The sequence below is a fragment of the Trichoplax adhaerens genome, genomic scaffold (assembly GCF_000150275.1).
Source record: "Trichoplax adhaerens TRIADscaffold_3 genomic scaffold, whole genome shotgun sequence".
Lineage (NCBI taxonomy): Eukaryota > Metazoa > Placozoa > Uniplacotomia > Trichoplacea > Trichoplacidae > Trichoplax > Trichoplax adhaerens.
In genome coordinates, this window is record NW_002060945.1 from 1,720,756 (window position 1) to 1,734,336 (window position 13,581).

Below are 13,581 nucleotides of genomic sequence, written 5' to 3' on the forward strand. Positions count from 1 at the left end.
GCAGGTCTTCAACCTTTATTATTTTATCTTAATCTTCACATATATTTTATTGTACTATTGCAATGAATAGACAAACATAAGCCGTGTTATTCAAGCACAACTTATGAACCCTATCTTAAATAAAATTATAAAATAATATAGCAGATGGTTGAAGATATTTGCAGGCATTTACGACTACCGAGTTCATCAATAAATTACCAATATTCATCATACACGTTTATCAATGAAACGCTTAGGTAAAAGAATCGTAGCATAATGTAGGATGGGCCCTTTTATGTACATATTGATGTTTAAGTGCGCATTTGCCAAAGACTAGCTCTATATCGGTGAAAGCTTACAGTAATATCTGATCTATTATTTATAAATGTATTTAAAGTACTCGATTTTCCTTTAATAGCATAAGTTTAGAAGCAACAGTGATAGTATTATTTTGTGGAGTAAATTATTATACACGACTGACACGAATCAGATATTTTTAATTGAAAGTGAAACGATCATCATACATGTAGATCGTGCATTACTTTTCGTAAAATAAATATTATAACGACAGTTGTCCTCATGTTAAAAGTCAATTACTTCTTAGATTAATACTGTAGATTAGTAATAATATTTCGTTGAAAATATAGCCAAATTATAGAATAACTTTTCATCTGAATAGGTAGAGGTTAACAGTATATTCATGCCAATGAGCAGTAAGCCGCAAGGTTTTTGTTCCAAAAATACTTATATAAACTTTGTGGAGACAATTCATGATCTCTATCGAGTATGCCACTCCTTTCAGACGGTTTTCAAAGGTTCGCATACTTGCTATGCTTCTACTCCTTTTTTTTAACGGTTTTATCAATTGCTCGTTGATTACGATTCTTTATAAGTGATCCACCGGCATACCCAGCAAGTCCTGCAGCAACACCCGCAGCTAAACCCAAAAGTTTAATCCCGCTATAGACTGCCACAGCTGGTCCTCCAACAGCAGCACCTACTACAGCACCCGTTACTGGAATTAACGCATACTTATACTTTCCGGCCTGAAAATAAAGGAATCGTTCAGTTGAAATTAATCGCTCCAAGGTTAAGAATGAGGTAAGCTGGACGATACCATGATCGCGTGATTACCTGAGCTAGACTCAAATTGCCCCGCTGAAGGTTACTTTGAGTACAATCTATATTATCAGATATCGATTCGATCGTTTCGCCTTGTTCCTAAATAAATATAGAGTTATCCAGTAAGGTCTCTAAGCTCGCAATATGTAGGAAAAGATAGGCTTACTCTTAACATCGTGACATAAGTTTCGGATAGCTCCTTGACTTCTAATAAATTCTAATGTAAATTTATGAAAATAATTTAAAATAAGTCTCCAATAAAGCCACAGTATTAAAGATAGATACGGCTGTTCAAGTACTAGGTCAGAAAGGCTATTTTGAACAATGAAAGTCCGAGTCACCTTTTCTAACTTCTCCCACGATGCTTTAATTTCCTTCCTGTCTTCTTCTATAATGCTTAATTGAATTTGTTCACCATTATCGTCTAATAAGAATTAGATTGATCAATTTGCTTGAAAGATTCATTGGAGAATGACAAACTATACGAAGTAATAAATGTAATTTGAAATTCTATAAATAAATTGCTTACCATCGGCTCCGGTATTTCTGTGAATAGCTCTTTTACTAGCGGTTTTATCTTCTGATACCTCATCTATTTCTCGTTTGATATCACTTTGGATAATTTCAAATGAAGCAATAGAATCAAATGCTTTTTCCTTAACCACTTTTACACGTTGGTCAAACTTGGCCAAGTCTTCATCTTTAACTTGACATCTAGTTTTATCTAACTCTTTTAGAGTTGCCTTGAGTTGCTAAATGCAATCAGATAATGACGTGTTGAATGAAAGCTAGAGTAAATTTCTAGCGCTAGAAGAGTGATACTAACTATTCATTAGTGACATGCAGCACTCTTGGTAAAAGAGACCGAGCAATACGCTAATACTACTATGCCAAAGAGTAGTAATTATGCTACTTTCATTTCGTTTTAGAAATATAAAAGAAATACCTCAATGAATGAAAGTAGCAGTCGATATACGAGAAAACTTACATTCAAGGTGTTGACAACATGTAGTTGTTCTCGACGAAGCCTGCCCCAATCGCCAATATCTCTAAACTAAGGGATATCAAAATGATTAACTTAATAACAATTCTAATGATGGTACATAACAGAATATGTTATAATTACACGTATTACTACCTTGATTATGTTTTCCTTCTGCTTAGCCAATCGATCTAGATTCGTTGGAATGGCGACTTCGGTAAAAGCGTTTAGTGATCTTTCTATAACACGCAGTGAATATTTGTCCTCTGCCATAGCCATACTGAAAAATCGCCGTTAAACAATACGTCGTTATCGCTAAGTATATCATCTCCATTTCAGAATTATACTCGTAGTTGAATTGAATTGAATGGTGTGCAATAGCATATCTGTATTACCTTTTCTCTGTTGGTGTAACACTGTAGATAATTAATTATAGTTGGGAAAATTTCTGGAAAGGAAAATATTATGTAGTATGAGAATTTTTGATAGCAAGAAATATAAGTAGAGACCATTCATAATTCGCAATAGGATTGCGGTCAGTAAAGCTAGCAATCAACAAGACAGAATTGAGGCTTGGTTATATGTATCAAGGTGACTGTAACTTTAATTAGAGAAAGCATTTTAAACCACTACTGTCATTCGTTCAATCTACCTCTTCTTTTCGCCATATCAACAGTAAAGTGGTGCATATAGCACCTTACATCGTGCAGAGTACAGTATAATATAGCAAGTGATCGCTGATGGATAATTTAACATAACATTTGCCTACAGTATACTGTACTGTAAGTATATCGATTAGTACTAGTAGTTTAATTGAGTCTGCAATAGACTGTACTCGTATCCAGTCAATTCAGTTTTGAATTAAGACACAAAATGTAACATGATTATTTGTAATGATGTTACTTACAAGGTTAAAAAGGAATTCTTGCTTTCATCCGTAGTAAGGACCTACGTATGCTTTGCCAATCAGCCCAATCAATATTTTATCGTGTTGTGCTGCAAATCGCCCCCAATCCAATCTTTGTCACAGTCTTGAGAGATCAACACGGAGATTTGTCTTAATGGATGAGATTTTTTGCGTTTACTTACAGAAGGTAATTTTGAATAATTTGAAGACTTGAAGTCGTTGTACCCATAGTCAAGAAACAGTTTATTAGAGTATTAATTTCTTCTACTACTGTATTGATATTTTCGATGTTGTAGTGCCACGCTGGCAGCCGAGTTCCTATCCCAACAGCCAAGTCAATATGAATAGCCAATACTGTATAGGATTTAGTGTGACTAATAGCGTTCCAACTGATACTAAGATTGGTGTTAATCAGTCTCAAGCAAATTGAAACCAAATGAAATACCAGCGAATAGAAGAAAGAGAGAGACAGCAAGGAAAAGATTCTAACAATCGGAGCAATAAGCATAAAAAGAAGTTTGGCAAAATTCGACTATCTTGTAGTATCCAATCCAAGCGGCATTAGACCGGATCGTAAACACTTGTATGGGGCCTTGTTCAAAACAAAACAAATGGACGTCAATCCAGTTCAATCCACTTGCTATTGCGGCCCTCTATAGTAATCCTGTTGCTATTGCGGCCGTCTATAGTAATCCACTTGCTATTGCGGCCCTCTATAGTAATCCTGTTGCTATTGCGGCCCTCTATAGTAATCCTGTTACTATTGCGGCCCTCTATAGTAATCCACTTGCTATTTCGGGCCTCTATAGTAATCCTGTTGCTATTGCGGCCCTCTATAGTAATCCACTTGCTATTGCGGGCATCTATAGTAATCCTGTTGCTATTGCGGCCCTCTATAGTAATCCACTTGCTATTGCGGCCCTCTATAGTAATCCAGTTGCTATTGCGACCCTCTATAGTAATCCTGTTGCTATTGCGGCCCCCTTTCGTACTGTAGTCCTGTTCCTAATTTTTTACAGTACTGTACTCTACAGTACAGTATACAGTAGTATTACTGTACTGATGTACTGTAGAGCAGCGTACAGTGTACTGTACAGTACTGTACTAGCACTGTCTGGCAGGGACTAGTTGATGAAGCTTCAGACCCAACTGTACCACCTACTACACTATAGTAATACTGTTGCTCTTGCGTTACTCTATAGTATTACTGTACTGTAGAGATGTGGAGCACCGGACTAGCAGGGACTTGTTGATGAAGCTTCAGACCCAACTGTACCACCTACTACACTATAGTAATACTGTTGCTCTTGCGTTACTCTATAGTATTACTGTATTGATGTACAGTAGAGCACCGGACTAGCTGGGACTTCTTGATGAACCTGCAGAAATTTTCTGTCGCAAGCTGTGCATGATAGAATTACTGCAGCCAATATCTCACCTATCACACGATTTACCATCAGTAGATTGGTGCTTGGCATCATGTCCAATTTATTATTTATCGACGAGAAAACTGTCCAATCCCTCCTTGATATTCGACAGCTTGTAGACATCATCGAGAGAGCATTAATTAATTTTTCCATCAAGGCGGAAACCATAGCCCAACCTATTCGCACTGTTGTCAATATCCCATCTCAATCTGCTCATTTCTTTAATATGCCATGCTATTCACAACAAGATAATGCGTTGGCAACCAAGTTAGCCTGTCTATTCCCTAATAACTACAAACTTGCTTTACCTACAATTCATGCTGTAATATTACTATTTGACTGCAACACTGGAGTTCCACAAGCGATCATTGACGCTGATTATGTGACTGAAATGAGAACTGCTGCTGCTTCGGCTGTCGCTACCAAATATCTAGTCAATGACAATTACAACATCTTATGTATTATAGGTTCAGGGGCTCAAGCTCGCAGTCACCTGCTGGTGATGAAGGCGATATTTCAATTTTCAGAAATTAGAATATGTTCTCGAAGTAAAAGCAATGCTGAAAGGTTAGCTAAGGACACCAATACACATGCAGTAATCTATGATTGTGTACAAGATGCTGTTCAAGATGCTGATGTCATATGTACTACTACCAATACTGTCGATCCAATTGTTTTTGAGAAGTGGATTAAGCAAGGAGCTCATATTAATGCTGTCGGTGCTTGTACACCTCAGCGACGTGAAATAGATGGTGAATTAATGCGTAATGCTGTCGTTGTTGCTGATAGCCGAGAATCGGCTAAGAATGAGGCTGGCGATATTATTCTCGCAAATGCTTCGGTCGATGCCGAAATTGGAGAGATTGCATCTGGTAAAGTAACCATTGATACCAATCAAACAACAGTATTTGAATCTCTTGGATTAGCAATCGAGGATGCAGTCTGTGCACGTCTTATTTACGATCTTTATAATAGCCGTAATGTAACTACGTCATAATGACAATCTTTGCTCTCACAACCTAATGCCTTCCAGTTTTGTCATGTCTAAGTCTAAAATGCAGATGATATCGTCAATCGCAAACCTGACATGATTGATTGTCCGTACGCAACGCAAATTATTATTCTTCATATTCAGTATAAGAAATATCAGCTCTCTTGTCGTTCAAATTTCGACTCCTATGTGGATTGTTTTTGTAAAAATTATACTCTAAAAAATGGGTAAAATTATTCAATCTGCTGGTGGAATCTCGCTGAAATGATGTTAATGACGACGAATGGACGAAATTTGAACGTGATTAATTATTTAGAGCAATTTACACTATAATTGATACGTGTATAATACGTACGTTTTGGTCAACGATTTTTCAATTTTCTTACTAGCATTGGCACATAAAATTTTGACTATTTTAATATAATCTGTTATACGCTTTTAAAATCGACATACTTACAATTAGAAGAATAAAAAAGAACTCGCATTGATTGTTACAATAATTTTAAAAAGTTTTGAATGTGTTAGTTGATTGATTTTGTGGCAGGTACCTGTACCATGTATGCTACCACTACAAAGATACTGTTCATGCATCGAGTACTTTAAATGTAAAGCGCATTTATTGGAGTTATAAGTACAGTAATGTATATCTCCTTTATGGATGTGATAAAGCGTCTTCTCAAAAATACAACAAGAACAGCAGTTTCTTGTAAACTTCACTTTATTACATAAGATTAGGTTCGTCTCAACTACCAAGGGCTATCTAACTGCAATCAGACTATCTCTGCACTATCTGAATGATAATTATCATTCACAATTTATATACAATTACAATGGCGTAACATGCACTTATGATATTATCATAAATACCGCAGTATGGATACAGTATAGAGTCGTCGATGTCAACTATTCAGCCAATTCATTCTCACTAACATTTGAAATTCAAGAACTGTAAGATGTGATAAATGCAAAGCGTTTGATGTTATAACAAGACGACTTTGATATAGTAATCGAATAGCTTTTAACTTAGTAAAGATAATTATTACTTTCAATAACCCATTCTAAGTAACGCCAAAAGTGTTAACTATATGATCATTTCTCCTTCTCACATCGTTACCGAGCAATTTTAAAAATCTACAAATATACCACAGCGTTGACTTGCAAAAGATTAATTTATTTTTGAATTTATAGTTATTTTGATAGAATTATATCAATTGAAATTACGTACATTACCTGCTTACGATTATCGGGTTCGGAGATATTGATCAACATTTAATAACACATTACAATAACTCAAATCACAAAGTAGATGACTACAGTATACGCGTAATTTTATTTGGTTAATTGTGATATTCCTGTACAGCTCTACTGCATAAAAAATTTACATAATACGGTAAATACAAATTGCAAATAATTTCAATAGGAATCGAAAGTCAAAAATTAATTATATTAGTGGAGTCGCGTAATCAATTCTTTTATAATAGTGATAATAATACGAGTATGACATTATCATCTTTAAATACAGCAACTATATTACGACGATGCTTTTAATACATACTCGTACAATTCATCAACATTTGACTTGCTGTGCGCTATTAGTAATAGTTGAATGCAGTATTTATACAAGCAAATTATAACTGGCTGCGAAGACTACGTAGTTAAAATGATAGCTGCAGCTTTAAATCTTCAATATGGATTAAATATTGTAATAAATCTGAGGATGAATACTGTCTTAACGCATAATTACAAGGTTAAGTTTAGAATATTGGGAAACAATATTGAGTTCGTTCAGCTTACTATAGAGATTGAAAATTTTTTTAATTACTAGTTTGATACATTGTTAATTCTCCGATTGACTATTGTTATAATAGTTTAATAACCCTATTCGCAGCCAACAGTGACTGGCGCTATAAATTATTATATAATATCTTCGCTATCATAGATGAAGTTTCAGTATAATATTAATAGTTAAACTAGAAATGATTATGTTACAGTAAAATTTATGGTCAATGCATAACGTATAACTTTGACCTGGCTTAAATAAGATAAAGAATTAGCTTATACATAACATAATAATATATGACCACACGTGTACCGTGATGCATTTTAATTCTTGATTTCTTAATTTAAGTGACCAACTGCACTGTCATTAGCATTTAGTCTTAAATTTCATATTCATGGATAGACTGGGATAAATAATTTCACATCTTATTTCAATCATCATACGAACATTATGATATATTTTAATACGAAATATTGAGGCCACATTTTGGCCATGACAATGAAATGAAAGTAATCCAGTATAGATATACAACAAAATGAAATCTATACTCTATACGATTGACTTTTACTCATATTATGACTGCTCATACCTACACTACCATACAAGCGCTTACAAATACTATAGTACCATCCGAATAGCTGCCATCATGATAATTTACTGTTAAACAATTAATATCCTAATTTTTCTGTTAAGATATTATGCAATGGTATATCCTTCCCAAGGAACTTACACCAATGATATTAATCCAGTATCACTATTAGAACACGATTGGATATTGACTGAAATAAGATAAAGTTTAGTACAATAGTTGTGATACGTTATTCTTAAAGTCTAATCTCAACAGCTATTTAGCGTATAGACGATAATCTTCATTTAAATTTTATATTTCATGACTGTCTGAAGTATTATATCCTCGGTAAAAACCTGCCAGGGAAATTTATATTACATTATCTCGTTAAAGCTATTTCTTATAGAAATCTGTATGGTAAAGAATTCAGATATGTAAGATATTCTACATAGCTCTATTTATTTGGCGTCGATAGGCATCAAGCTTTTAAAGTATAATTGTAAATTAAGATAAATCGATTCGAGTTGCCGATACTGATTGTGGGAAATTTAACTTTGCCACTTTTTCGTGAGTTGCCCATTTACATAACTTTAATCGAATTCGCCGCCTTCCAAAGATATAAATATAAGGACTAAGGATCGAATTTGCGTAGACAATACGACTAGTCCATAATTCTAGTATATGGATACCTTGGCCCAATAGCATATTTTGGCTGTCGAACAATCGAAGAGAGATAAATATCTGTCGTAAAAAGAAAAAGCGCGTCAACAGGAAAGGTCCATGATAAAACGATCATACTTTAGATAAAATTACACGTAGAATAGCACGGAATATGCAAATTAACTGATAGGAAAATAATTGATTTGACTATTTAAAAGCAGTGAACTAGCCAAAAAGGACTTAACTAAGATTGGAGTCATAATGCAACTTAACAAAATGCGATCAATTTTAATGAACTTAATTCTATAGGGCAGAATACTGCAAGCTAGTATAAATGGAGCTCAGTGCATAAATTTCATCAAAGGAAAGACTATGAAAGTAAAATATAATATTTTACTTTTTTAGAGCGCATAGAAGTAAATAATCATGATTTTATTGTATTGGGAAGATTATGATTAATAAACTAAATTTACCGTTATATTAAGTAAAATATAGACTAACCGTATGGGGCAACCAAGATACACAAAATGCCAGAGAAGTTAAAAGTAGAATGCACGTCATTTCTTTTTCGTCACTCATTTGGCGTTTACCTTTACGCTTAGCCATTTGCCGACTCTCACGTCTTTTCATGGTCATTTTGTATAGCGCCATGATAACAATACAGTTACAAGATATTGATAAAATAATACCAAAAAGATTATTAACAATAGTAACCCAAGCGAAAGCTTGATTGTCAGGACTGCCCCATTCGAAATTGCAATAGGTACATGGATAACGAAGTTTAATGGAATGTGGGCCAAATACTGGCAATAAAGAAACTATACCAGTATAAAGAGTTATTGCAAATAGTACTTTATTTACGAAACCTAGAGCGAAATGTTTATCATAAAGAAATGGCCAGACAAATGATATTAATCGCTCTATGCTCGAAGTTACGATAACATGAAAGGAGAAATTTTGAAAGAAGTAACGCGATAATGCGTAATAGTAGCAACCAAATTCGCCAAAAACCCAACGTTTTAGCCAATAAGATGCAACACTTAGCGAATATGTACATATTGCAACCATGGTATCTGCAAAGCAGGATGTAAATAATAGTAGAAGAGGTATACGTTTCTGATAACGAAATGATATCCAAGTTAAAACGCAGCCTAGTAAATTACTCCAGAAAATAGCTTGCTGAATAAATGTCCAGATGATGCCATTTTCAATTAAGATTTGATGTGTAACAGCGGTATTATAGCACCGAGTGTCTATCGATGTCAAATTGTTCTGCATTTTGGCTGTCGATATCATGAAAATATTACCACATATATGTCAAGATATGCTGTTGGAATAAAATTAATTCTGGATTACCTTGAAAAAATGATAATATTGCGTGTTTTTTCCTTGGCCAAAGTGGCCATACTTCTAATTAATAGATTTTTATACCTTACTTAGTGACTGGTCGTCATCAATTGCATTGAATAATAAAAAGTGAAAATTAAAATTATAATTTTAAATAGATAAAGAGTTGAAATATATCTGCGTAGTTAACGTCGATAAGCGATATGATATGTTCGACAGCTTCCTTTTCAGTATTTCATAATTACCTCATGCTGTTACTAAATTGAATTGAGAAAATCGCCGCTAACAATAGCTATAATATTAATTAGAAGCATCCAAGAAATAGATTAATTGACCTGATGACGGCTGAAATAACAGTTAACATCGCTACGGTATCAACGGCTACAGACAATGGTAGTTAATTATCCACAGCTTCCTCGAATACTATTATCGCCAACTTTGAATATATTTTTTAGAAAAATTAGCATATCATAGACATTTTAGTAAATAAGTTGTTATGATAAAGACAATAAAACATAATAATGACTATTCGACTAAACTAATTTAATACATTGCATTTGCTGTGTGATTTCTATGGCTATGAATATATATAATATTGCATATTGTATTAACTTAATGTGATAGATAAACCTTTTTAGGTCAAGTTTAAAATTTTTTTACTTATAGAACATCCTTCAAGTAATATGACAGTAACCCATTATGATTATCATTGTTATTATAGTTATGATTATAATTAATATTATTTCATAGTTAATATCCATAGAAAGAAGAAATAGAATTTCCACCTTTGCACGGTGTGTTCTGGTGTGCAAGTAGAGTAAAAAATTAGTTACAATAAAATAGTTCTTTTCTTCTTATCTAAATACGATGTGACTTCGGCATTTTAGATCTACTTGAAGTATTTTATAAGTTTTAGACAATAAATAGTAAATTAAGTACTAACTACTCAAGGCTAAACCAACGTTTTAAAATCGATTTGATATTTTCTCAACTGTAAAGAACTCAATTCCGGTTTACTTTATTCTATATGTGCAATATTTTCTTAAAATTACACTAACTAATAAAATATTTACTCTTTACTACTATGTCGAATATATTAATAAAGTTGCTTGCATAAATTATGAGACGCGAGATTAAAAAGAATTCTTTCTAATTACAATAAAGCATAGACAATTAGACTTTAGTATACTGATATAAGGTAGGTGCACTTTGTACGATATCACTTGAAGTATGATAGACGTATATTATTAAATATAGCTCTTTAGATAATAAAACTACCCGCTTATTGAATCACGGGCTGTAACCAAAAATGATTAAAGTGTTTACTTTAATACTTTGGCATAGAAGAAATAATAATGTTACCTTAAGTTACCGATGTCCTTGATTGGCAATTATTTGGTTTTAATCTTATAACATCATGAGTATCTAGTGATTTATAACATAGCTATAGATGATTTATAAAATTTTTCAAATTAAAAGAATTAATTAATGTTTCTTACATAGTTATAATAAACTATAAATTGATCGTGTAATTATTTCATAAATAAATAATGGCCTTTTAGCTACGGTGCCTTTTCGTTATTGCAGTGCATCAATTAATTAATTGCGGAATATTTATTATAGCAGCTGTCTACTAAACTAATTCGGATGTCTGTCTATTTCCAATGTAAATCAGTAGTTTTAATTCAAATATTGATCTTACAGTAACAATAGCTCTTTTAAATCTTTATCGGAATAATATCATAAAATAAATAACATAGGGATTTTTGCGCAATAATTACGCATTGTCTTTTATAGGGTAAATTTGATAAAGTACCAATTATTTCTACTTTAGAGTTGAAAAATAAGCTATACTGCCTTTGTTTTATTCGGAAGTTTAATTAAGTATGGAGGCTGAATACAAACTCTGATTAACATGCAAGAAACATGTTAATGATGTTATATGATAATTTGTAATTCGAAAAATAGTCTATTTCTTTTTCGACCCAATGACCTATCAAGGTTAAAAATGGGTGTAGATGCTTCCGTAAAAAAATTTTAAAATTTTGCTAACATGATTTTACTCTTAACACAATTTAGAGGTCATTGGTGCATAGATTTGATGGTCCTGCGTAAATTAAAATGTAACCGTAATAAGTCAACCATTTGGTACGTGATTTCTTCGCATAGTTTAATATTAATAGCATAATAAAAAATATGAAATATTATTTATAAACAACACCTGAATTATATACACCAGTAATTGATCGAGTATAGTTTACACCTGATTTGACCAGATTGTATACTACCATGCTTGTTGAATCGATCATAAAGTTTTCTTGTCAATAGGTTAATAATACTAATGTAGGTTTCGTAAGTCTAAACTATGGAGCAGAACTAAACATTAATAACTTTTTTTCTAACAGCTACCGAATATTACTATTGGTGACAACTCTGGATTATTTATAGATCAATATAGAGAATATCCGAAATGACTAGAACAATGCATCGTAATCATTTAATTTTCTTTTACTTTACACTTGTCTTTCTTTCTTCTTTTAAATCGCTTCACTTCTAATATGCCCTTACAAATATCATCAAATGGCACAAAATGCTGCTTCATAGGTTACAACTGCCTTCTTTGCTAATGCAATTATAAAATATCTAGCCAGTGGCATATTTAAGAGATAAAATTGTATTACACAGCGTGCGAATAAGCTGTCCATTGCTAATTTGATGATAATAACCTGATCTTTTGAGACGCTCAATAACAGGATTAATTATCTTAATGTAATGGTTGTTGTTATCCATAAGGACGCGAAATAAGAACTTAAGGTAATTAAAGCTATAAATGAATAGATAAATTTTAGACTCCATTTAAAGTAGTACTTACGCGTAAAATTAGATTTGTTTTTTAATATGGATGAAGATATTTAGACGTGAAAAAAATTGCTGTAATTATTGTATGCAGTACCTAGTACAAAAGTATAGCATTATTTAGAGTTGTATATAATAGCTCATTATTTCCCTCTAACGAAGATGGAATTACTATCTACAAATGATAAGATTTGAACTTAGTAATGTATAGCGGAATACGTTATTCATTTTATCTTGATATCAAATTGAATTTTAGCTTTGGTTATTTTGTTTACTGTATTAATCAATCTCAAAATATCTCACTACACGGGATGAATAATATAATAAATTGTGTTACGTATATGTATGCCGTATGTGGTGTACAATTTCCATTGCATATCTAACAGATCCGGGCAGATGCTATGATTTATTCATACTTATTTACCGTTATTAATTAACTACGTAGTTAATATACAGCAGCTATTATTCAGGAAGATTTTAATCTAATCTGAAAGATAAGAAAAAACCGTGATTTTCGTATACCCTCAATGCTATTTAAAATTAGTATATAATGTATTGATATTGATGATGACAGTATTAGCTTGCTACGTAAGCGTCAAGTACGAGAACTTGTAACCTATATCCCTTACAATTAGAATTTTTGTGAATCGTGATAATATTTGAATTTGATAGGACCGTCTACACATCTTTTACGATCAATACATATATCGAAATTCTATTTCTTTTGCACTAATCGTTACATATGGATACCATTAGGCTAATAATAAAAAAAGCGTTTGCAAAGTAGGTATGATCCTAAATCTGATACCTTTATCAGTAAAGAGAATTCTGAAATTGTTCATCTAAATATATAGACATCAATCTGAAATATGAGTACATGTAAACCAATCGATCACCATTGAAACATGTTACTTGCAATTACTGTGCACATCTTCTATCTGATTATTGTCAAGTACAGTATA

The 13,581-nt window shown here is 32.7% G+C and overlaps 3 protein-coding genes across 3 annotated transcripts; 1 reads left to right on the plus strand and 2 right to left on the minus strand.

Annotated features, from left to right (window-relative positions):
* Positions 1–815: 815 nt before the first annotated feature.
* On the minus strand, positions 816–2,362 carry TRIADDRAFT_54205 (uncharacterized protein; the record flags this gene model as incomplete). The annotated part of the gene is made up of 7 exons (XM_002110821.1): positions 816–1,025; positions 1,114–1,200; positions 1,268–1,318; positions 1,443–1,525; positions 1,631–1,853; positions 2,090–2,155; positions 2,240–2,362. 7 exons carry the CDS (start codon positions 2,360–2,362, stop codon positions 816–818), a joined length of 843 nt encoding a protein of 280 aa, XP_002110857.1.
* A 2,107-nt stretch (positions 2,363–4,469) lies between these two features.
* On the plus strand, positions 4,470–5,414 carry TRIADDRAFT_22495 (uncharacterized protein; the record flags this gene model as incomplete). Its single annotated transcript, XM_002110290.1, has 1 exon — positions 4,470–5,414. The coding sequence occupies one exon, from the start codon at positions 4,470–4,472 to the stop codon at positions 5,412–5,414; it is 945 nt and encodes a 314-aa protein (XP_002110326.1).
* Positions 5,415–8,260: 2,846 nt separating this feature from the next.
* Positions 8,261–9,694, minus strand: TRIADDRAFT_54207 (uncharacterized protein; the record flags this gene model as incomplete). The annotated part of the gene is made up of 2 exons (XM_002110822.1): positions 8,261–8,497; positions 8,918–9,694. The coding sequence occupies 2 exons, from the start codon at positions 9,692–9,694 to the stop codon at positions 8,261–8,263; spliced, it is 1,014 nt and encodes a 337-aa protein (XP_002110858.1).
* Positions 9,695–13,581: the final 3,887 nt, after the last annotated feature.